Below are 25,406 nucleotides of genomic sequence, written 5' to 3' on the forward strand. Positions count from 1 at the left end.
TTTTTCTCCTTTCCTTAATTTCCTATTTCTATTTTTCTTTGTGTTTTCTATAATAAATAAGATCTTGAGACTCTAGAAAGAGTGCAGAGAAAAGCAACAAAGATGGAGGCAAAAACATATTTAAAAAACTTGGTTCCTGGAACTGGGTATTTTCTAGCCTGATGAAAAGAAGGAGGAGGGCAGACATGATGGCATCTTCTGATATCTCAGCGGCTGCCAGAAAGAATATTTATTTTATTTTTTCTCTTCTCTTCTCTTCTCTTCTCTTCTCTTCTCTTCTCTTCTCTTCTCTTCTCTTCTCTTCTCTTCTCTTCTCTTCCCTTCCCTTCCCTTCCCTTCCCTTCCCTTCCCTTCCATAAATAAGAAGCAGACTGAATGAAAGGGGTAGAAATGGACTTCGATTATATATAAGAAATAACCAACAGCTCTAGAAACGCAACAGAAGAAAGGCGAAAACCTCCTTCCATGCATTTGGGTTGATACAAAAGGGGGAAAACAACCACAGAGGTCGAAGCCTTTGTCTGGCAGGGAGCCATGGAGAAGGGCCTTTCTTCCCCCTACTCCCAAGCCCATCCTCCCCGCCCTCTCCCTTCCCCCTCCTATGCGCTCCTCTTTCCCGCCCTTTCTACGATCCTGGCACTTTGCCCCAAATCCACCAGGGGGCGCCCTCTGCCAAGGGAAGGTGACTCCAGGCACTTCCCCAATGGCCCACTGGAGCCTTGCCTCTCTAGGAGTTTGCATTCGCTCTCCTTAAGCCCTGGAGCCCCGGAGGAGGCGGAGAGTCTAATTCTTAACGTTTCTTTTTCTTCCCTTTGCAGGGATCAGTCCTGCAGCGGGAGAGTTTAATTCTTGGCAATTGTTGGAATTGGAAACTGGAAGCCATTTGTGGTCTTTGCAAGGCAAACTTTCCTCTTGGGGGAAGAAGAAAAAGAGCGGAATCCCTTGCAGGGATCAGTCCTGCAGCCCCAGAAATGGTCCCGTGAAGGAAAAGGCATCTGGAGACCCACCAGAGTCCTTGGAGCCATTTACAGTTGCTCTGCAGGACAGAGAAAGGATGGAGGCACAACCTTTTGCAAAGGAGGGAGCCGGAAAACGCCCTTCAGCTGCTCAGCCTGGGAAGGGGGCGAAGCTCTGGACAAGAACCAGGCAGGAGATCCTGAAGGAGGAAACCATCCTCCCTTCACAAGTTCATCCCTGGAATTTCATCCAATACCGGGAGGCTGAGGGTCCCCGAGGACTTTGCAGCCGACTCCATGGCTTTTGCAGGCGATGGCTGAGACCAGAGAAGAACACCAAAGCCCAGATGCTGGACCTGGTGGTTCTGGAGCAGCTCCTGTTCCTTCTGTCCCCAGAGATGGAGGGCTGGGTGCGGGAGTGTGGAGCAGAGACCAGCTCCCAGGCGGTGGCCCTGGCGGAAGGCCTCCTCCTGAGCCAGGCGGAGGAGCAGAAGGAGCAGGTCCAGCAGCAGGTGAGAGACTTTAGGGAGCTCAGAAGGAAATAGAGAAGTGTTTGAATACTTCACCCCTCCTTCCCAAACTTCTCTGGCGTTCATCGTATGTGGCAATTCACCAATTCTTGTAGGACATTGTTCCCTTGTTTCTCATTCAACCTCACGGATGGATATTGGGGGCTTTGAGGTTATGTTCCAAATATAAGAACTCACTTTGTGTCGTGTGACTTTTATTAATTCTGCTTCTGTTTTCCTTCCTCCTATTTGAAGTGCTGCAATGTAAAGATCAGAGATCCTGAGGGAAAGAAGAACCCATCAAATCCCCCTCAGAAGCTATTTTTCAGGAGGGACACCTCAGAAGGTAATGGAAGATCCTCCGATTTCTCATGTCTTACCTCACTCTCTCTTCTCTTCTATACAATACCTCCTCCTATTTTGTTAATTATCCATGTTGAAACTATTTATTCCTTACAGAGAAACAAAGAATGAAGCTTTCTGGTTTTTACGATGGAGATCAAACAGCAGTTGAACCTCCAAATGAAGTAAGAAAGATTTTAGATTTCTATTCTCCCTTCAGGAAGTGAAGGGGAAGTGCAGAGGGATCCCTCCTTCGATTTTCCCTTGTTTGGGCTGGATTATTTTTGTGTTCTTCCACAACATGCAGAGCAGAATAGCAGGTTCAAAGTTCCTGTCAACCAGCATAACTTCCTCTGGTTATCTTGTTCTCCTAGGTACTCCTCCAACTTTGAGTTTATAAGAAGCAATTTTTAAAAAGTCCTTCAAGAGTAAACGTATCACAGTGAAAGTAACTGCTACAGACCCTGTTTTTGGAGTAATTCTTTGATTCTGAATTCTTCAAGGCTAATGAAAAATAACTAAATATTCACATTGCCACATTACCATTTTTATAAAGCCTCGTTTATAACCTGTAATTTTCTCTTCCTTGTTTTCTTCCTTTCAGCCAATGGCTCAGACTACTAGATCAATCAATGATAGACAGAGCGATAGATCAGGTGATCCAGAAGTGGGGTTACTTTGCTGAAAGGCACTGAAGGTTTTGCAGAACCAATGAACTTGATAAAACTTCCCCAGATATTTCTTCGGTGAAAGCAATTTTCAGATTTGCCCATTTTCTCACCTAATATTAGGACTTGTGTGATGCACAGCCATTTAACTTATCTTTGCTTTGGGAACAATGGAACAGAATAACAGAGTTGGTAGGGATCTTGGAGGTCTTCTAGTCCAACCCTCTGCTCAGACTGGGAGCCCTATAACATTTCAGATGAATGGCTGCCCAATTTCTTCTTAAATCCCTCCAGTGTTGGAGCACCCACAATTTCTGGAGAGACGTCATTCCACTGATTAATTTTTCTCACTGTCAGGAAATTCCTCTTTACTTGTAGGCTGGTCCTCTCCTTGAATCATTTCCATCCTTTGCTTCTTGGAACACTTCTATCATGTCACCCCATCTAGTCCTATTTTACATGAAACCAGACATACCCAATTCCAGCAACCGTTCTTTATATGTTTTAGCCTCCAGTCCACTAATAATTTTTGTTGCTCTTCTCTGCACTTTTTCTAGAGTCTCAAGATCTTTTTTACATCTGGCAACCAAACCTGGGTGCAATATTCCAAGTGTGGTCTTCCCAAGGCCTTTTAAAGTGTTACTAACACTTCATGTCATCTTGATTCTGTCCCTCTTAATGCAGCCTATGATTCTGTTGGGGTTTTTTCGGCAACTGTAGCCTACTGTTGACTCCTGTTAAAGTGGTTGTCCATTAGGACTCCAAGATCCATGTTGCCCTTACTACTGTTGAGCCAGATGTCACCTCTTCTGTGCCAGTCCATTTGGTTTTTCTTTCCTAAATGTAAACCCTTACATTTCTCACTGTCGATTTCATTTTTTTAGATGGGGCCCAATCTGTTGATCCTTCTGTATCCTGAGTGTTTTTATTCCTGTCAATTTGGTCTAGTCTGCAAATTTGAGGACTTCCCCTTCTATCCCCTTGTCTAAATCATTGATGAAGATGAACAGATCTTGTGAATCCTCCTGTTCTGTTCTGTTTTTTCCGTGTTCAGGAGAGTCTTGTGTCCTTTGAGGAGGTGGCTGTGTCTTTCTCTGAGGAGGAATGGTCTCAGCTGGATCCTGACCAGAAAGCCCTGCATTCGGAAGTCATGCTTGAAAACCATAGGAACGTGGCCTCTCTGGGTAAGAGTTCTCTAGTCCCCAATCAGAGAGTTCAAGAAGACAAATTATAGTTAGCTTTTTTATTAAAAAACCACTAATCAGATATCGTCTCCTGGGAGGGAGAAGGAAAGGATCTTCTCGTGCTCCAAGGAAGGAAAGAGTCAATGTCTCTTTGCTTAGATGCTTTCTGTGTCATTTCTCATCTCTGTTTTTCTATTTCTCTTTGAACTTACCTGTGGGGGCTGAGAAGAACGAGGTAGTGCTTTTATGTGTCCTCTGGAGATCATGTGAGAGGAGTGTGTTGTCATTTGTCCTCTGAAACCTCCAAAATTGTGTGAGAACAGAACTTTCACACTCAGCCCATGGAAGAGCATTCTCCCAATCCAATTCAAGAACAAAGGCCTCATGCAATGTCAGTCAGAGCATCCTAGGGTATAGGTAATCCCCGAGTTACGGCAGTTCATTAAGTGACCGTTCCAAGTTACGACCAGCCCTTCACGAAGTACTTGAGCCCCAAAATGATGAGCGTTGCCACACCACGGACATCGTTCACACTTATGAATAACAGCAGAGACGCTGCAACCTTCACTGTACCTTTTCCCCTCCCCGCAGGGACTTACTGTATTTTTGAGACTATAAAATGCACTTCCCCCCTCCCCAAAAAAGTCTGAGTCTTAGAGAGCGAATGCGTGCCTGGTTTTGGCCTCCCAAGCCATCGGTGTGTCCCTTTTTTGCTCTCCCTGGTGTCCAGAAGCAACCTGCAGGGCAAAAACAGGCCTTGTCTTGGCCTCTGCGGATCCCGTTTTTGTCCTCCTCGCAGAGGGTTTGGGAGACCAAAAACGCAGAGTGCTTCTGGACACCAGGGACTCTTGTTTTGCTTCTTTAAACCTAGGTGCGTCTTATGGTCCAAAAAATATGGTACCTTGCGACGATGTGGCGAGCCGTTGGTTCCTTTGCCTACTTCGGTGCCTTTGCAGAAAAATGAGGCCTAAAGTAGAGAGAGATACGTGAGATCAGTAGTGGGAAATCTACCACTATTGAGCTCACGTGATCTCGCACTACAGTGCTTTAGGCCTCTTTTCTCTGCTAACCAGGGCCTGCACGAGATCCAGGGCAAAATGCTTTGCAAAGGGAGGGAAGGCCTCTTGGTTTTCAAAGACTTTTGTCCTGAATCTCGTGCACTCCTCAGTTCTTAAACGAACACAGGCCTAAAGTACTACAATGCGAGATCACGTGAGATTAGTAGCCTGAGACTAGGGGTGACATGATAGCAATGTTCCAATATCTCAGGGGCTGCCACAAAGAAGAGGGAGTCAAACTATTCTCCAAAGCACCTGAAGGCAGAACAAGAAGCAATGGGTGGAAGCTAATCAAGGAGAGAAGCAACTTAGAACTAAGAGCAAATTTCCTGACAGTTAGAACGATTAATCAGTGGAACAACCTGCCTCCAGAAGTTGTGAATGCTCCAACACTGGAAGTTTTTAAGAAGATGTTGTATAACCATTTGTCTGAAGTGGTGTAGAGTTTCCTGCCTAAGCAGAGGGTTGGACTAGAAGACCTCCAAGGTCCCTTCCAACTCTGTTATTCCGTTCTATTCCTTAACTCAAAACTGAGTGAGGTTTACATATATATATACCATAGATAATTGTAAAGAAAGAGATGTTTTCTAGACATCTTCAAAGCTTTCATGACTTATGAATATAGAAATCATCATGTCTATATCACACCCCTGTAAGCATGCAAACATACAACCTAATGGAATTTTGGAGAAATTCAGAAGGAAATTCACTTGACTTTCTATGCTTTGATCGTTTTCTCTAACCTTGTTATTATTTTCATTTCCCTTTTGCTTTGAAGGTAATAATGGGCAGGAGAATCAAGATTCCTGTGAACTGTTCCAACTGATCAATGCTAAAGATGGAACGGAGAAGTTTGGAATTCGAATGGAATTCGAAAGCCATGAGAAAAATCAGTCAAAGAATTGGAATCAGGAAAGCTCATCTTCCACTGATGCTCCAATACAAGACTTTCTTGCCCAACAAGAGAGAATAAGGAAAAAATATGTTGGGAAAAGTGTGAAGCTAATCAAAGCTAAAGTACAAGTAAATGAACACGATTTAACCCAAAACAAAGGAGAAGATGCTATAAGAAGACACAACGGACAAAATTACAATGGGACATTCATTCTTTCTCTTGGAAATAACTTCCTCACTTCTCCAAAAGCGATTGACACAAAAGAGAAGCCTTATAAATGTTTGGAATGTGGAAAATGTTTTAGAACAAGCAGGCAACTTACTATCCATAAAAGGATCCACACAGGGGAGAAACCATATAAATGCACGGAATGTGGAAAGACATTTGCTCAAAGCAGTTCACTTACTTCCCATAAGATGATCCACACAGGGGAGAAGCCGTATAAATGCACGGAGTGTGGAAAGAACTTTGCTTATAGAAGTAGTCTTATTTCCCATAAGATGATCCACACAGGGGAGAAGCTGTATAAATGCACGGAATGTAGAAAGACCTTTGCTCATAGAACTAGTCTTATTTCCCATAAAAGAATCCACACAGGGAAGAAGCCATATAAATGCATGGAATGTGGAAAGACCTTTGCTCAAAGTGGTCATCTTATTTTGCATAATATGATCCACACAGGGGAGAAGCCGTATAAATGCATGGAGTGTGGAAAGAGTTTTGCTCAGAACTATCGACTTACAAGACACAAAAAGCTCCACTCAGGGGAGAAGCCATATAAATGCACGGAATGTGGAAAGACCTTTGCTGAAAGACGTAATCTTATTTCCCATAAGATGATTCACACAGGAGACAAGCCATATAAATGCATGGAGTGTGGAAAGACTTTTACTCGTGGCAGTGGACTTACAAGCCACAAAAAGCTCCACACAGGGGAGAAGCCGTATACATGCATGGAGTGTGGAAAGACGTTTACTCAGAGCACTGGACTTATAAAACACAAAAAGCTCCACTCAGGAGAGAAACCATTTAAATGCATGGAATGTGGAAAGACCTTTGCTCTAAGAGGTAATTTTATTTCCCATAAGAGGATCCACACAGGGGAGAAGCCGTATAAATGCACGGAGTGTGGAAAGACGTTTACTCAGAGCACTGGACTTACAAGACACAAAAAGCTCCATTCAGGAGAGAAACCATTTAAATGCATGGAATGTGGAAAGACCTTTGCTGAAAGAAGTAATCTTATTTTGCATAATATGATCCACACAGGGGAGAAGCCGTATAAATGCATGGAGTGTGGAAAGAGTTTTGCTCAGAACTATCGACTTACAAGACACAAAAAGCTGCACTCAGGAGAGAAACCATTTAAATGCACAGAATGTGGAAAGATCTTTGCTCTAAGAGGTAATCTTATTTCCCATAAGAGGATCCACACAGGAGAGAAGCCATATAAATGCATGGAGTGTGGAAAGACGTTTACTCATGGCAGTGGACTTATAAGCCACAAAAAGATCCACACAGGAGAGAAGCCATTTAAATGCATGGAATGTGGAAAGTGCTTTGCTCAGAATGGTCCTCTTATTTCTCATAGAAGGATCCTCGCTCAGGAGAAATTATATAGCAATAGCGATTCCACTTAGATTTATATACTACTCCACAATGCTTTACCACTTTATCTCTGAGCAGTTTACAAAGTCAGCATATTGTCCCCAGCAATCTGGGTCCTCATTTTAGCGACCTTAGAAGTATGAAAGGCTGAATCAACTATTAAAAGTAATCTATATGAATTCAAGATGTTTTCAATATAATGCCAAATTTGAAACTGTTGGCGGCAGGGGACGGCAGGAATGGTGGCTGCCACAAAGGCGGGACAAACCGGGGACAAGAAATGTGCACTAGGAAGGAAGAAAGGACGACGTGCTTTGAAGCCGGGTGAGTGACACCAACCCAGGCGAGAAACAACAATTGTGTATTGACGTTTACAAATAGGACCCCCGGCCTTAACTAGCGGCTGAAGATCTGTGGGGCTTGAATTTTTTGTAAAGTAATGAAAGGAGTTAAAGACCCTTTGAGAAATCTATTTCAGCACTGATTGATTGGAATGAACTGACTATTAACTAATTAGAACTGGATATTTGAATTTCTTTTGTTAAATTGAAACAGATCTGATCTTTGGAAAAGAGAAAAGTGATAATTAAGGACTTGGCACCTTTAAAAGCCAGACAAAGAGATCAAATGGATAGCTACGTAATTGCTTCAAAATGGCGATTGAACCTGTGACCAAGTGAAAGTGTGGACTGTAGAAATTTGCTCCCTCTTGAAAAAGAACCATTTTGATTAGCTATTTATTTTGGATTACTTTGAAAATAACTATGGATTTCAAAAAATTCAAAATAACTTTGAATTTTGGAAATTCCTATTCTGTCTACTGATGGTTTTACAAAGAAAGAAGAAATACAATGGAACTAATAAGCTTTTATTTGTTTATTGGCGTAGCAACAAAAGGTCTGGCGCAGGAATAAAAGCGGGGAAGCTGATGGACTTTACAGGAAACAGACTTTACAACAGAATTAAAAATGATATACAGAGTTTTAAGCATGGAAGTATTGACTATGAATTGAAATACTTATGGACAGATAAGGAAATGAAGAAATAAAATAGATAAAATTAAAAGGCAATGTTTAAATGTCTAGTTGTTTAAATGGTTAAATGAGTTTTAAATAAAAACAAGAGGTGCCTATGGTATAATAAAGATAGAAAATAAAAGAAGATAACTAAAATAGAACTTGGAAGTTAAGGTGATTAAAAGTGATATTTTTATAAAAGCATAATTTGATGTAACATGTTTTAGTTTTAATTTGTCAACAAAGTGGTGAAGGATAACTATGATTAACTGTTAATGACTATAGATGATACAATAAGGTGCATAGATTGAAGTAACAATTGAGATTGAATTGAACATATGTTGGAAATGACTAGTACCAGATGGGGAAACACCCTGGAAGAGTATATTTGGAAATAGTGGATTAATAGATAAACATATTGAAACAAGATATGCTGGTTATCAGCTAAATAAAAGATGGAGATGTGGAGGAGAATAAGCTGGAAATCAGCTAAAATAAATGATGCTGGTAAATCAGCTTAATAATTGTTCGGAGTAAGGAGGAGTATATGCTGAATATCAGCCAAAATAAAGCATGCTGGAAATCAGCCAAAACACTGGAAAACGCTGGAAATCAGCCAAATAATAGTTGGAGTTATGGAGGAGAATATGCTGAAAACTCAGTCAAATTAAGTAATGCTGGAAATCAGCCAAATAATAGTTGGAGTTATGGAGGAGAATGCTGAAAATCAGCCAAAATAAATTATGCTGGAAATCAGCAAAACAACAGTTGGAGGTATAGAGGAGAATACACTGGAGAACAATTATTAATAAGGGGTGAAAAAGAAAATGTTGGATGACAACTAAAATGAAATGAAAAATTTTGAGATGTCTGTGTAAAAGTTCAAGATTCAAAGATTGGATGAAATGGGTCTAGAAACCAAGAAGAATAGAAAGAATTTTGATTAATAAATTGAAATAAAAATTGAGTTGTATACATTTGGAAATTAAGATTTGTGGTGATAAAATTGTAAGGTAAATATATAGATTAAGAGATTAGATCATTTTTGTGTTTTAATGTGGATGTTAAAAGGAGTAATGGAGAAAAATTTAGAAAGAGCTGAATTGAATTTTGATTTATAATTGAATATAAAAATAGGCAATGTTTAGTCGCAAATTAAGATTTATGGTGATATAATAGAAAGACTTAAATTAGGATGTTGGAATTTATGTTAAAAATATTTGTTTTTATTTGTAAAATTAGTCTACTTATCTGTGACCAGACCAAGACTTCGTTCTTGAAAGATTTTTTTTTATGTCTATGTTTGAAAAAAAAAAGAATTCCAAAAAAAAAAAAAGAATTAACAGTTATTAAAAACAATCCTTCAACAGTGAGAAACACTTAGCAAAGTACTCTGAGCTGGAGTGAACCTTTAAAGGACCCTCTTGGGGGGCTCACCAGGGGTGGGTTCTAAAATTTTTTACTACTGGTTCTGTGGGCATGGCTTATTTTTGTGGGCGTGGCTTGGCGGGGGTTAATGTGACTGGCTGGGCGTGGCCAATTTTTTTCAACTTTTAAAAGCATTTTTTCTACAACCTTAAGAGGTTGCAGAAAAAAGTACTTTTAGAAGCCTCTGACAATCAGGCAACTCAGCTGGGATTGCCAGAGGCTTTTAAAGGCATTTTTTTTCCTACAACCTCTTGGCCGAAGAGGTTGCAGAAAAAATGCTCTTAAAAGCCTCTGACAATCCCAGCTGAGCCGTGCGATCATCAGAGGCTTTTTTTTTACTTTTAAAAGCATTTTTTTGGCCGAAGAGGTTGTAGAAAACTGCTTTTAAAAGAAAAAAAAAAGCCTCTGATGAGGTGGGCGGGGTAAGCGAGTGGCAACCGGGCCAGGAACTGGTTTGTTATTATCGGTTCTCCAAACTACTACAAATTTTTACTACCGGTTCTTGCGAACCGGTGAGAACCAAGAGCAACCCACCACTGGGGCTCACCCAGACCCTCCCATTAATCTATCTAAGTATTGTGCCAGTTAGAGGATTTAGTGAAGGAGGAGATCAAGAGGGATCCAGTCCAAGGCTGTGTGGTGATCCTGGGATCTGCCTGATCTCAGCCTCCATCTGCCCTCACTTTCCCTTTCCCCAAGATCCCCCCCCCCAATCCCTCCCATACTCCCTGCCGCCAGTGGTGTGTTGCCCCCGGTTTGCACCGGTTCTATAGAACTGGTAGTAAAACCGGCGGGAGGCTCCGTCCACTGACTCCGATGTCACCAAAATGCTTCTGTGCCTGTGCAAAAGCGTGCGTGAGTGAAGCGAGTACACACGGCCCCATTGCAAAGCAGTAGTAAAGGTAAATAGAATCCACTCCTGCCTGCCACCCCCCTCCCAGCCAAACTGCCATCTGGGACTCGGACCCCACCCCACCTGGAAGGAGGCTGGTCAGCTGCAGGCAGAGCCTGGTCTGGGGGGTCTCCCTCTGCATTCCCCCAAATCCCCCCCTCAGCAAGGATCTTGGCATGGCTCTGCCAAAGCCTTGGTGCATCCTGAAATCAGGGTTGCCAGGGCTCTGGACATGGTCAGTCAGTCCCATGTGGCATCTGAAGTAACCAACTTGGTGTTCTGTTCTGAGTCCTCCTGTGCTTCTCATATGCCTCCTCTTCCTTCCTTCCCTCCAGCCAAGCCCACCGTCACTATCTCCTCCAACTGGTCCAGAATGCGGCCGTGTTGGGATATGGTTTGAGCCTAAGAGGTTGTCCAGGCAATATATGTGTTCTGTGACTTTAAGTTTTAATGCTGCATCATTGTAATGCTGAGTCATGCTGTAATTAGTTGTAAACGTATTTAAGAAAGGTACTGTAATGTATTCAGTTGATGATATGTTACCATTGTGCTATCATCGTTGGGTGGATCTGCTACCATCGTGGTTTGTGAACCAGAGTGTACTTGTTATTCTAACCAACTACTGTTTGTGTGGTAAGAAGCTTTTTGTATTACTGGACTGATTTAACTGGCAACGACTTGGATTGATTAAATGACTATGAGACTGTTTTTCACTATAAAGTAAACTTTTAATAAACCAGTTCGCACGTATCTCTTATTTCATTGCTCTCAGCAACGTTTCTCTGTGCACTATACTCTGCTGGTTGCTAACACAACAACAATATCCTTAACAGGCCGCGCGAGTAATAATGGGGCCGACCCGTCGTTCCCATGTAACACCTCTCTTGCGCAAGCTGCACTGGCTCCCGGTGGTCTTCCCGGTGCGCTTCAAGGTGTTGGTCACCACCTTTAAAGCTTAGGACTTGGCTATCTACAAGACCGCATTCTGCCACCGATTGCCTCCCACCGACTGGTACTCTCACACAGAGAGGGCCTCCTCAGGGTGCCGTCAGCCAAACAATGTAGACCAGCGACCCCCAGGGGAAGAGCCTTCTCTGTGGGGGCCCCTGCCCTTTGGAATGAATTGCCCCCAGACATACGAAGGATCCACAACCTTTGTGCCTTTCTTCGTGCAGTGAAGACCCTGTTAATGGGATTTTAAAATTGGTTTTAAATGAGAGTTTTAAATGGTCTGTGATTTAATTATTTTAATATGTTTTTTAAATTTCTATTTTGTATATTGTTTTATCATGGCTGTTCACCACCCAGAGTCCTTCGGGAGAAGGGCGGTATAAAAATATAAATAAATAAATAAATAAATAAATAAATGAATAAACAAACAAACAAACAAACAAACAAACAAATAAACAAACAAACAAATAAATAAATAATTCAAAGCAGAGAAGACAGAGCTGGTGTGATCTCTTTTCTGTAACTGCAGCAGAGAAGACAGTCAGGAACATCCTGAGGTAAATCTCAAACAGCGCCCAGGAGGAAAAGGCGGGAAAACAGGGAAAAGCCCCCTTTCCACCCGCAGCAACCAATCAGAGCGCAGATCCCCTCAGCCAACGGGGTCTTTGAGACCATTGTGCACTTAACCTTCTCCAACCATTAAATTGAATATCTTCACATTTAAAGTGTTCAAAGGAAACAGGCCTAAAATGACTTTGCTTTTGTCCATTAGATGGAATTGTCAGGTTGGAATAATTGTTTTTTTGTTTTGCACCGTGCTAAAAAGAAGTCAATGTCTTTTTTTCGTTTTTTTCTTGTACCTCAAACTTTCTTTTCCCCTCTTTTTCTCCTTTCTTTAATTTCCTATTTCTATTTTTCTCTGTGTTTTGTATAATAAATAAGATCTTGAGACGCTAGAAAGAGTGCAGAGAAAAGCAACAAAGATGGAGGCAAAAACATATAAAAAAACTTGATTCCTGGAACTGGGTATTTTCTAGTCTGATGAAAAGAAGGAGGAGGGCAGACATGATGGCACCTTCTGATATTCTCTTCTCTTCTCTTCTCTTCGCTTCTCTTCGCTTCGCTTCTCTTCGCTTCGCTTCGCTTCGCTTCCCTTCCCTTCCCTTCCCTTCCCTTCCATAAATAAGAAGCAGACTGAATGAAAGGGGTAGAGATGGACTTCGATTATATATAAAAAATAATCAACAGTTCTAGAAATGCAACAGAAGATAGAGGAAAACTTCCTTCAATGCATTTGGGTTGATATAAAAGGGGGAAAAGAAGCACAGAGGTCGAAGCCTTTGTCTGGCAGGGAGCCATGGAGAAGGGCCTTTCTTCCCCCTACTCCCAAGCCCATCATCCCCGTCCTCTCCCTTCCCCCTCCCATTCACTGCTCTTTCCCGCCCTTTCTACGATCCTGGCACTTTGCACCAAATCCACCAGGGGGCGCCCTTTGCCAGTGCCACTTCCTCAATGGCCCACTGGAACCTTGCCTCTCTAGGACTTTGCACTCGCTCTCCTTATGGAGAGGCTCCGGGTGAGTCTAGCATTTCTTTTTATTCCCATCTCAGATACCGAAACTGGAAGCCATTTGTGGTCTTTGCAAGGCAAACTTTCCTCTTGGGGGAAGAAGAAGAAAAAGAGTGGAATCCCTTGCAGGGATCAGTCCTGCAGCACCAGAAATGGTCCCGTGAAGGAAAAGGCATCTGGAGACCCACCAGAGTCCTTGGAGCCATTTGCAGTTGCTCTGCAGGACAGAGAAAGGATGGAGACACAACCTTTTGGAAAGGAGGGAAGCGGAAAAGGCCCTTCAGCTGCTCAGCCTGGGAAGGGGGGGAAGCTCTGGACAAGAACTGGGCAGGAGATCCTGAAGGAGGAAACCATCCTCCTTTCACAAGTTCCGCCCTGGACCTCCATCCAATACCGGGAGGCTGAGGGTCCCCGAGGACTTTGCAGCCGACTCCATGGCTTTTGCAGGCGATGGCTGAGACCAGAAAAGCACATCAAAGCCCAGATGCTGGACCTGGTGGTTCTGGAGCAGCTCCTCTTCATTCTGCCCCCAGAGATGGAGGGCTGGGTGCGGGAGTGTGGAGCAGAGACCAGCTCCCAGGCGGTGGCCCTGGCGGAAGGCCTCCTCCTGAGCCAGGCGGAGGAGCAGAAGGAGCAGGTCCAGTTGCAGGTGAGAGACTTTAGGGAGCTCAGAAGGGAATAGAGAAAGTGGTTGAATACTTCACCCCAAACTTCTCTGGCATTCGTCATATGTGGCAATTGTTCCCTTGTTTTCTCACTCAACCTCACAGAAGGATATTGGGGGCTTTGAGGTTGTGTTCCGAATACACTTTGTGTCATGTGAGGTACATTAATTCTGCTTCTTTTTTCCTCCCTCCTATTTGAAGTGCTGCACTGTGGAGATCAGAGATCCTGAGGGAAAGGAGAACCCATCAAATCCCCCTCAGGAGCTATTTTTCAGGAGGATCCCTTGGGAAGATCCAAGTCCGGACACCTCAGGAGGTAATGGAAGATCCTCCGATTTCCCATCTATCTTACATTTGCTCTCTCTTCTCGTCTATCCTTCTATTTTGTTAATTATGGATTTTGAAATTATTTATTCCTTACAGAGAAACAAAGAATGAAGCTTTCTGGTTTTTCTGACAGAGATCAACCAGTAGTTGAACCTCCAAATCAGGTAAGAAAGGGAAAAGTTATTAGATTTCTATTCTCCCTTCGGGAAGTGAAGTGGGTGTGCAGAGGGCTCCCTCCTTCTATTTCCCCCCCTTGTTTGGCCTGGATTATTTTTGTGTTCTTCCACAACATGCAGAGCAGAATAGCATTTTCAACTTCCTGTCAGCCAGCATAGCTTCCTCTTTCTGCTACGTACTCCTCCAACTTTGAGTTTACAAGAAGCAATTTTTAAAAAGTGCTTCAAGAAATAGGAATAAACGTATTACAGTGACAGTAACTGCTACAGACCCTTTTTGGGGGATAATTCTTTGACTCGGAATTATGCATGGCTAATGAAAAATAAATAAATACTCAAATTACCACATTACCATTTTTAAAAAGTCTTATTTATATAACCTGTAGTTCAAAAATAAGCAAATTGTATTAAAAAAATAAAGCCGACTATTAAAATCCAAAGGGAGTGGCCCTGTTGAGCATGTAATCCAGGTACTTTGGGCTATAAAATAATTTGCAATCCTCTGATTTGCGCCTGGATTAGTAGATCAAACATTCCCGGTTTGCAAAGGCTGAGAAATGACTTTCCCAGCGAATTTTCTCTTCTTTCTTTTCCTCCTTTCAGCCAATGGCTCAGACTACTAGATCAATCAGTGATAGACAGAGCGATATATCAGTTGATCCAGAAGTGGGATTACTTTACTGAAAGGCACTGAAAGTTCTGCAGAACCAATGAACTTGATAAAACTTCCTCAAATATTTCTTCAGTGAAAGCAATTTTCAGATTTGCCCATTTTCTCACCTAATATTGGGACTTGTGTGATGCACAGCCATTTAACTTAGTGTGTATCTTTGTTTTGGGACTTTGGGAACAATGGAACAGAATAACAGAGTTGGTAGGGATCTTGGAGGTCTTCTAGTCCAACCCTCTGCTCAGACTGGGAGCCCTATAACATTTCAGATAAATGGCTGCCCAATGTCTTCTTAAACACCTCCAGTGTTGGAGCACCCACAATTTCTGGAGTCAAGTCATTCCACTGATTAATTGTTTTCACTGTCAGGAAATTTCTCTTTACTTGTAGGTTGGTTCTCTCCTTGAATCGTTTCCATCCATTGCTTCTTGGAACACTTCTATCATGTCACCCCATCTAGTCCTTCTTTTCATGAAACCAGACATACCCAATTCCAGCAACCGTTCTTTATATGTTTTAGCCTCCAGTCCACTAATAATTTTTGTTGCTCTTCTAGAGTCTCAAGATCTTTTTTACATCTGGCAACCAAACCTGGGTGCAATATTCCAAGTGTGGTCTTCCAAAGACATTATAAAGTAGTATTAACACTTCATGTCATCTTGATTCTATCCCTTTTAATGCAGCCTATGATTCTGTTTTTTCGGCAACTGTAGCTACTGCTGACTCATGTTTAAGTGGGTGTCCAATAGGACTCCAAGACCAGTGATGGGATTCGGCCGGGTCTAGGTGGTTTGGCCGAACCATTTGTTAAATTGCTGGCTCGCCCGCCCCTCGCCTTTCCCGCCTCCCACCCGCGTCGCGTCAGCCTACCCTAGCCCAGGGCTGGGCAATTGTGGCTCTTTTACAACCTGTGGACTTCAACTCCCGCCTAGCCCATTCTGGGGAATTGTGGAGAATTCTGGGAGTTGAAGTCCACAAGTCTTAAAGCTGCCAAGGTGGGAGACATCTGCTGTTACACTGTAGAATCCTTTCAAGCATGAAGATGGCCAAGTATCCTCCTTGAGAGACAACAGTTGAACATCAGGAGGGCTGTTAGAGGGCAGGGCTACATTTGGAAATTTTTGCAGGTGGTGCAATACGATCTGGTGTCTGCAATGGAGAGCAAAATGCGGCTTCTTCTCTCCGCTGTAAGTGCGGCGTCAGGATTCCACCTTGGTATATTTGCGGCACAAGGCAGCCCTCATCTCCTGCCGCTTGGGACTCGGAGCGGTAAACAGAGTCTGGTTCGGGGAGCAGCCGGATTTAGCTCTCCATTGCTCTCTCGGCCCCCTGCAAGTTCTCGTCTCTTGAGGAGCGCTCCCTGAAGTGGTGCGGGAAACTTTGGTTGGGCTTCTTGAGAGATGAGAGCTTGCACGGGGCCAAGAGAACAATGGAGAGCAAAATCCAGCTGCTCCCCGAACCAGACGCTGTTTACCGCTCCGAGTCAGCAGGAAACGAGGGCTGCCTTGCACCGCAAATATACCAAGGCGGAATCCTGATGCTGCACTTACAGCAGAGAGAAGAAGCCGGATTGTGCTCTCCACTGCAGACACCAGATTGGCCCCCTGCAAGAGAATGAGAGAGAGAGAGAGAGAGTGGGGGAGATTGGGGGAGAGAGAGAGTGGGGAGAGAAAGAGAGAATGAGAGGGAGAGAGTGGGGGAGACAAGGAGAGAGAAAGAGAGGGGAGAGAATGAGAGAGGGGAGAGAGAGGGAGAGAAAGAAGGGGGAGAGAGAAAGAGAATGAGAGGGAAAGAGTGGGAGAGAAAGGGGGAGAGAGAAAGAGAATGAGAGAAAATGGGAGAGAGAGAAAGAGGGAGAAAGTGGGGGAGAGAGAAAGTGGGGGAGAGAAAGAGAGAATGATAGAGGGGAGGGAGAGAGAGAAAGAGGGGGGAGAAAAAGAGAATGAGAGAAAGAGTGGGAGAGAGAGAAAGAGGGGGAGAGAAAAAGAGGGGGGAGAGAAAGAGAGAATGAGAGGGGGGGAGAGAGAGAGAGAGAAAGAGGGGGGGAGAGTGCCTGAAGGACCCTATCCCGTCACTGGGAGTCCAGGTGCTTCAGCAAGCAGTGCGCTGGATTCGGATTAGTGGTCCGCGAAATTTAAAATTATGAACTTGGTGGTCCCTGAGGTCCAAAAGGTTGGGGACCCCTGCTCTGGAGGATTTAAGTAGCTTAACTGTGCTTGCTTGCCAATACCAGAATTACAGAGTTGGAAGGGACCTTTGGAGGTCTTCTAGTCCAGAGATCTCCCACTTTGACAACTTTCTCTGCCTGGGCCTGATGCTTCCTGAGAGGCAGGGGGTCTCTCCGAATGGGACCCCCTCCCCAAAAGGCTGGCCCCACAGCCCTAGCTCAGAAGACTTCAAACTTGGCAGCTTTAAGACTTGTGGACTTCAATTCCCAGAATTCTCTAGCCAGCATTTTTGACCAGTCCTTGAATTTACGACTGTCCTCACATATTACGTTTTGTGCCCTATCTTGTCACCGTGGGGAAGAGAAGTAGTGGTGAAATGATTGAAATGGTTGTTAAGAATGCCGCAATGGGCATAAATGTGAGGATGGTCATAAGTGCGAGGACCGGTCAAAAGTGCGAGGATCAGTCAGAAATGACTTTTTTCAGCGCTCTGAGTAGTCCCTATGCACATAAGGACACCCACCCGGTCACATGATCAGCTAGTCAATCCTACTCAGTCACATGACCGCCAAGCCACACACCCCAACTAAACCACGCCCACAGAACCGGTTGTTAAAAAAATTGAATCCCACCACTGTCCAAGACCCCTGTTGCCCTTGCTACTGTTCAGCCGAAATCACCTTTTCTGTGCCAGTCCATTTGGTTTTTCTTTCCTAAATGTGGAACCTTACATTTCTCATTGTTGATTTCATTTTTTTTAGATGGGGCCCAATCTGTTGATCCTTCTGTATCTTGAGTGTTGCTATTCCTGTCAATTTGGTCTTGTCTGCAAATTTCATGAGTTCCCCTTCTATCCCCTTGTCTAAATCATTGATGAAGATGAACAGATCTTGCGAATCCTCCTGTTCTGTTCTTGTTTTTTCCGTGTTCAGGGGAGTCTTGTGTCCTTCGAGGAGGTGGCTGTGTATTTCTCTGAGGAGGAATGGTCTCAGCTGGATCCTGACCAAAAAGCGCTGCATTCGGAAGTCATGCTTGAAAACCATAGGAACGTGGTCTCTCTGGGTAAGAGTTCTCTAGTCCCCAATCAGAGAGTTAAAGAAAACAGATGATAGTTAGCTTTTTTATGAAAAAACCGCTAATCAGATACCGTCTCCTGTGAGGGAGAAGGAAAGGATCTGGCCTCCTCATACTCCAAAGAAGGAATGAGTCAATGCTTAGATGCTTTCTGTGCCATCCAATTCAAGAACAAAGGCCTCATGCAATGTCACTCAGAGCATCCTAGGGTACAGGTAATCCCTGAGTTGTGACAGTTCACATAGTGACCGTTCCAAGTTACGACCAGCCCTCCACCAAGTACTTGAGACCCAGTCCCGAAATTATGAGAGTTGCAGCACCATGGCCGTCATTCACACTTACGAATAACAGCAGAGACGCTGCAACCTTCACCGTACCTATTCCCCCACCCCCACAGGGACTTACTGTATTTTTGGGACTATAAAATGCACTTCCCCCCCTCCCCCAAAAAAGTAGGTGGAAATGTCTGAGTCTTAGAGACCGAATGCGTGCCTGGTTTTGGCCTCCCAAACCGTCTGTGCGTCTGTTTTTTGCCCTCCCTGGTGTCCAGGAGTACCCTGCAGGGCGAAAACAGGCCTTGTCTTGGTCTTTGTGGGTCCCGTTTTTGTCCTCCTCGCAGAGGGTTTGGGAGACCAAAAACGCAGAGTGCTTCTGGACGCCGGGGAGTCTTGTTTTGCTTCTCTGAACCTAGGTGCGTCTTATGGTCCAAAAAATATGGTACTTGTGACGATGTGGTGAGCCATTGGTTCCTTTGCCTACTTAGGTGCCTTTGCAGAAAAATGAGGCCTAAAGTAGTGAGAGATACATGAGATCATTAGTCGGAAATCTAACACTATTGAGCTCAGGTGATCTGGCACTACAGTGCTTTAGGCCTCTGTTCTCTGCTAACCAAGGCCTGCACGAGATCCAGGGCCAAATGCTTTGCAAAGAGAGGGAAGGCCTCTTCGTTTTCAAAGACTTTTGCCCTGGATCTCGCGCAGTCCTCAGTTCTTAAACGAACAGCGGCCTAAAGTACTGCAGTGCGAGATCACGTGAGATTAGTAGCCTGAGATCTTTCACTCCTGGTCTTGTGTAACCTCACACTAAAGTAATTTAGGCCTCTTTTCTCTGCTAACCAAGGCCTGCATGAGATCCAGGGCAAAAAGAGAGGGAAGGCCTCTTCGTTTTCAAAGACTTTTGCCCTGGATATCGTGCAGTCCTCAGTTCTTAAACGAACAGCGGCCTAAAGTACTGCAGTGCGAGATCACGTGAGATTAGTAGCCTGAGATCTTTAACTACTGGTCTTGTGTAACCTCACACTAAAGTAATTTCGGCCTGCATTCTCTGTGAACTGATTTGATTTGATTTGATTGATTTTATTAAATTTGTATAATGCCCTACTCCCGAAGGACTCAGGGCGGTGAACAGACACAGGATAAAATACAGAAATACAAAAGTTAAAAACAATTTAAAACCAAATTAAATAATTTAGCCCACGACAATTAAAATCCCAATAAATTTAAAACAAATTAAAATTTCAATTTAAAATTTTAAAAAGGGGAGAAAAAATTAGGCCAGGGATGCCTGTACGAGATCCGGCCAAAGAGCCCTTGGAAGCCGATGAGACTTTGGGGCAGCCAAATAGCCATTCTTGAAGCCTCCCAACCTAGGTGGGTTTCAGCAGGTTCTGACCAGTTCTGGAGAAGAGAAATTTTGAGTAGTTCGGAGAACCGGTATTAAAAATTCTGACTGGCCCCACCCCCATCTATTCTCTGCCTTCTGAGTCCCAGCTGATCGGGAGGAAATGGGGATTTTGCAGTAACCTTCCTCTGGAGTAGGGTGGGAATGGAGATTTTACAGTATCTTTCCCCTGCCACGCTCACCAAGCCACACCCTCCAAGCCATGCCACGCCCACCTAGCCACACCCACAGCACCTGTAGTAAAAAAATTTGAAACCCGCCACTGCTCCCAACCTTTCCAGTCTCAGCACAAAGAACGTTTACAAGCCAATGGGAGGCTTCAGCAAGGGATTTCACTCCAAAGTCTCATCACTGGGATCAAGGAATGGGCTGAACGGGGGGTCCCACCCGCCAGACGGACACCATGGAGCAGCTGCTCCAAGGTACAACAGGGAAGAAGGAGCTTCTTTCAAAATTGTTTCATTTCTCACAAGTCTCTGCTGAAATTAACCCACCCACCCCCACCCATTTAGGCAAGAAAAACAAAATGCACAGGTATCATTATATGTGGTACCTTGCTCAATAGTAGTAACTCTCTACATGGGGCTCCCCTTGAGGAACACCCGGAGGCTCCAACTGGTCCAGAATGCAGCTGCAGGAGTGGTTATGGGAGCGACTCGTCGCTCCCGGGTAACACCCCTCTTGCGTGAGCTGCACTGGCTCCCAGTGGTCTTCCGGGTGCATTTCAAGGTGCTAGTCACCATCTTCAAAGCGCTCCATGGCTTAGGACCAGGATATCTACAGGATTGTCTTCTGCCACCGAATATCTCCCACCGTCCAATACACTCTCCCAAAGAGAGCCTCCTTAGGGTGCCGTCGGCCAGACAATGTCGGCCAGCGACCCTCAGAGGGAGCGCCTTCTCTGTGGGGGCTCCTGCCCTATGGAATGAACTGCCCCCGGATATAAGAAGGATTCTCGACCTCCGCACCTTCCGTCGGGCTCTGAAGACTCTCTTGTTCCATCAAGCCGGCCTGACAGTATAGATAAATTTTAAATAGATTTTAATTGGTTTAAAGGGGTTTTAACAAGGGGTTTTAAGTAACGGCCAAACTGTTTTAAATTATTTTAATTGTTTTAATTTTTGTGTTGGGTTGTTTTAATATGGCTGTAAACCGCCCTGAGTCCTTCAGGAGAAGGGCAGTATAGAAATGTAATCAATCAATCAATCAATCAATCAATCAATCAACTGTGAGAGGGATCTTCGTGTCCTAGTGGACAACCATTTAGATATGAGCCAGCCGTGTACAGCAGCTGCCAAAAAAGCCAACACAGTTCTAGGCTACATAAACAGAGGGATAGAATCAAAATCACGTGAAGTGTTAATACCACTTTATAATGCCTTGGTAAGGCCACACTTGGAATATTGCATTCAGTTTTGATCGCCAAAACTAAAAAAGATGTGGAGACTCTAGAAAAAGTGTAGAGAAGAGCAATGAATATGATTAAGGGACTGGAAGCTAAAACATATGAAGAATGGTTGCAGGAACTGGAACAATTAATCAGTGGAACAACTTGCCTCTAGAAATTGTGAATGCTCCAACATTGGAAGTTCTTAAGAAGAGGTTGGATAACCATTTGTCTGAAGTGGTGTAGAGTTTCCTGCCTAAGCAGGGGGATGGACTGGAAGACCTCCAAGGTCCCTTCCAACTCTGTTATTCTATGCTATTCCTTAACTCAAAACTGACTCTGGGTGAGATTTGCCTATATATATAATTGTAAAGAAAGACATGTTTTCTAGATATTTCCAGAGCTTTCATGACTTATGAATATAGAAATCATGCCTATATCGCACCCTTGTAGCCATGCATACATACAACCCAATGGAATTTGGGAGAAATTCAGAAGGAAATTCACTTGACTTTCTAATCTTTGATCTAACCTTGTTATCATTTTCATTTCCCTTTTGCTTCGAAGGTAATAATGGGCAGGACAATCAAGATTCTTGTGAACTGTTCCAAGTGATCAATGCTAAAGATGGAACGGAGAAGTTTGGAATTCGAATGGAATTCGGAAGCCATGAGAGAAACCAGTCAAAGAATGGGAAACGGGAAAGCTCATCTTCCACTGATGCTCCGATGCAAGACTCTCTTGCCCAAGAAGAGAAAATAAGGAAAACATATACTGCAAAAAGTGTGAAGCTAATCAAAGCTAAAGTACAAGTAAATGAACACGATTTAACCCAAAACAAAGGAGAAGATGCTATAAGAAGACACAACAGACAAAATTACAATGGGCCATTCATTCTTTCTCTTGGAAATAACTTCCTTACTTCTCAAAAAGCGATTGACACAGAAGAGAAGCCTTATAAATGTTTGGAATGTGGAAAATATTTTAGAACAAGCTGGGAATTTACTTCCCATGAAAGGGTTCACACTGGGGAGAAGCCCTACAAATGCATGGAATGTGGAAAGGCCTTTGCTCATAGCAATACACTTACTATCCATAAAAGAATCCACATAGGGGAGAAGCCCTACAAATGCACAGAGTGTGGAAAGAGTTTTGCTCATAGCAAACGACTTACAAAACACAAAAAGCTCCACTCGGGAGGGAAACCATTTGAATGCACGGAATGTGGAAAGACTTTTGCTCAAAGAGGTAATCTTATTTCCCATAACATGATCCACACAGGGGAGAAGCCGTATAAATGCATGGAGTGTGGAAAGACCTTTGCTTATAGAAGTAGTCTTATTTCCCATAAAAGAATCCACACAGGGGACAAGCCGTTTAAATGCATGGAATGTGGAAAGAGCTTTGCTAAAAGAGATAATCTTATTTCCCATAAAAGAATCCACACAGGGGAGAAGCCATATAAATGCACGGAATGTGGAAAGACCTTTGCTGAAAGAAGTAATCTTAATTCCCATAAGATGACTCACACGGGAGAGAAGCCGTATGAATGCATGGAGTGTGGAAAGAGTTTTGCTCAGCGTTATGGACTTACAAAACACAAAAAGCTCCACTCGGGAGGGAAACCATTTGAATGCACGGAATGTGGAAAGACTTTTGCTCAAAGAGGTAATCTTATTTCCCATAACATGATCCACACAGGGGAGAAGCCGTATAAATGCACGGAGTGTGGAAAGACCTTTGCTCGAAGAAGTAGTCTTAATTCCCATAAGATGACTCACACAGGAGAGAAGCCGTATGAATGCATGGAGTGTGGGAAGAGTTTTGCTCAGAGCAATGGACTTACAAAACACAAAAAGCTCCACACGGGAGAAGCCATATAAATGCACGGAATGTGGAAAGACCTTTGCTGAAAGAAGTAATCTTAATTCCCATAAGATGACTCACACAGGAGAGAAGCCGTATGAATGCATGGAGTGTGGGAAGAGTTTTGCTCAGAGCAATGTACTTACAAGACACGAAAAGCTCCACACAGGAGAAAATCCGTATAAATGCATGGAAAGGCCTTTGCTCAAAGAAGTAATTTTATTTTCCATAAGATGATCCATACAGGGGAGAAACCGTATACATGCATGGAGTGTGGAAAGAGTTTTGCTCATGGCAGTAGACTTAGAAGACATAAAAAGCTCCACACAGAAGAGGAGCCGTATAAATGCACGGAATGTAGAAAGACCTTTGCTCATAGATGTAATCTTATTTCCCATAAAAGAATCCACACAGGGGAGAAGCTGTATAAATGCACGGAGTGTGGAAAGAGTTTTGCTTAGAATAGTCATCTTATTTCTCATAAAAGGATCCACGCTCGGGAGAAATTATATAGCAATAGTGATTCCACTTAGATTGATATTCTACTACACAATGCTTTACCACTTTATCTCTGAGCAGTTTACAAAGTCAGCATATTGTCCTCAGCAATCTGGGTCCTCATTTTAGCGACCTCAGAAAGATGATAAAAGGCTGAATCAGCTACTAAAAGTAATCTATACGAGTTAAAGATGTTTTCAATAAAATGTCAAATTTGCAACTTTTCAATTTCCACTTATTTAAAAGGCTCCGTCCATTTTCTTGCTGAAATATTTTTTCTCATCCAGAATTTGAATTTCTTGCTCATTCACGATTTCCACTTTGTAAAGCCACTGCCTTTTTTTAAGCTACTGTATTCCACAAAGATTTTTAAGGCTCCCAGACGCAAATGGGCTTATTATGAAAAAAACAACAACAACCCACACCTGAAAAGTTGTTCTTTCGGTGGCAACCATACTAGAGCTCTCCTTCAAATTACAAATAACAAATTGAATGTTCTTCAGCATCATAGAATTAACAGTTATTAAAAACAATCCCTCAACTTTTAGAAACACTGTTAGCAAAGTACTCTGAGCTGGAGTGAACCTTTAAAGGACCCTCTTGGGGGGCTGACCCAGACCCCCCCATTAAGAATTGTGCCACTTAGAGGATTTGGTGAAGGAGGAGATCAAGAGGGATCCAGTCCAAGGCTCTGCGGTGATCCTGGGATCTGCCTGATCTCAGGTCCATCTGCCCCCACCTTCCCTTTCCCCAAGATCCATCCCCCCAATCCCTTCCACACTCCTTGCCACCAGTGGTGGGTTGTCCCCAGTTTGTACCGGTTCTATAGAACCAGTAGTAAAACCGGAGGGAGGCTCCACCCACCAACTCTGATGTCACCAAAATGCTTCTGCGCATGTGCAAAAGAGTGCGTGAGTGAAGCGAGTGCACGCAGCCCCATTGCAAACCAGTAGTAAAGGTAAATAGAATCCACTCCTGCCTGCCACCCCCTCCCAGCCAAGCTGCCATCTGGGACTCGGACCCCTCCTCACCTGGAAGGAGGCTGGCCAGCTGCAGGCAGAGCCTGGTCTGGGAGGTCTCCCTCTGCATTCCCCCAAATCCCCCCCTCAGCAAGGATCTTGGCATGGCTCTGCCAAAGCCTTGGTGCATCCTGGAATCAGGGTTGTCAGGGCTCTGGACATGGTCAGTCAGATGTCCCATGTGGCATCTGAAGTAACCAACTTGGTATTCTATTCTGGGGCCTCCTGTGCCTCTCCTGTGCCTCCTTCTCTCCCTTCCCTCCAGCCAAACCCACCGTCACCATCTCCTCCACCACAATGGACCCCGCTTCCCCCAAGACCATCCTCCTTGTGCACCACGATGGGCTTTTACCCGTTGAGGTCCAGTGGCTGAAGAACAGGTGGCCGGACAAGGAAATTTTGGAGATTTTGGGCAGCTTTTCCTTACACAGACCTGAAAAAGTATTGCAATGAAAAAGAAAAGCACGCACAAACACTAAAATCTTGCCCAGAATTTTTCCACGTTTTGGGAAATTGCAAATGGGAAGGGAAGGAGGGGGACATTCCTTCCCATTCCTCCCTCGGGAAGGGAGCACCCCAACTTTGCGGCCAGTTCTTCTTGACACCCCTTTTCCTTGTGACATTTGACTCAATTTCCAGCCCAGCGACCCCCAGGCTCCCTCCTTTGCTGCCACCCCCATCCTAGCCCCATCTTCTCTGTTCGTATGAAACTTCTGCAGAGTGGGAGCAGGGGAAGTGGGCCCTCCCTTCTTGATTAATCTTCTAATTAAGTCATTTAGGGAGAATTCCAGAATCTCCTG

The 25,406-nt window shown here is 43.9% G+C and overlaps 1 protein-coding gene and 1 pseudogene across 2 annotated transcripts; both read left to right on the plus strand.

The window, feature by feature from the left end:
* Window positions 1-822: 822 nt before the first annotated feature.
* Window positions 823-8,290, plus strand: LOC117657440 (uncharacterized). Its single transcript, XM_087884875.1, has 5 exons — window positions 823-1,468; window positions 1,721-1,811; window positions 1,925-1,992; window positions 3,530-3,659; window positions 5,496-8,290. Exons 1-5 carry the CDS (start codon window positions 1,055-1,057, stop codon window positions 7,250-7,252), a joined length of 2,460 nt encoding a protein of 819 aa, XP_087741001.1. The 5' UTR covers window positions 823-1,054; the 3' UTR covers window positions 7,253-8,290.
* Window positions 8,291-13,068: 4,778 nt separating this feature from the next.
* LOC148116123 (uncharacterized) lies at window positions 13,069-23,807 on the plus strand (annotated as a pseudogene). Its single transcript, XR_015732013.1, has 5 exons — window positions 13,069-13,725; window positions 13,943-14,057; window positions 14,165-14,232; window positions 18,015-18,144; window positions 21,791-23,807. The product of XR_015732013.1 is annotated as an uncharacterized LOC148116123 (transcript).
* Window positions 23,808-25,406: the final 1,599 nt, after the last annotated feature.

This window comes from Pantherophis guttatus, chromosome 2 (assembly GCF_059756535.1).
Source record: "Pantherophis guttatus breed Tessera chromosome 2, ASM5975653v1, whole genome shotgun sequence".
NCBI lineage: Eukaryota > Metazoa > Chordata > Lepidosauria > Squamata > Colubridae > Pantherophis > Pantherophis guttatus.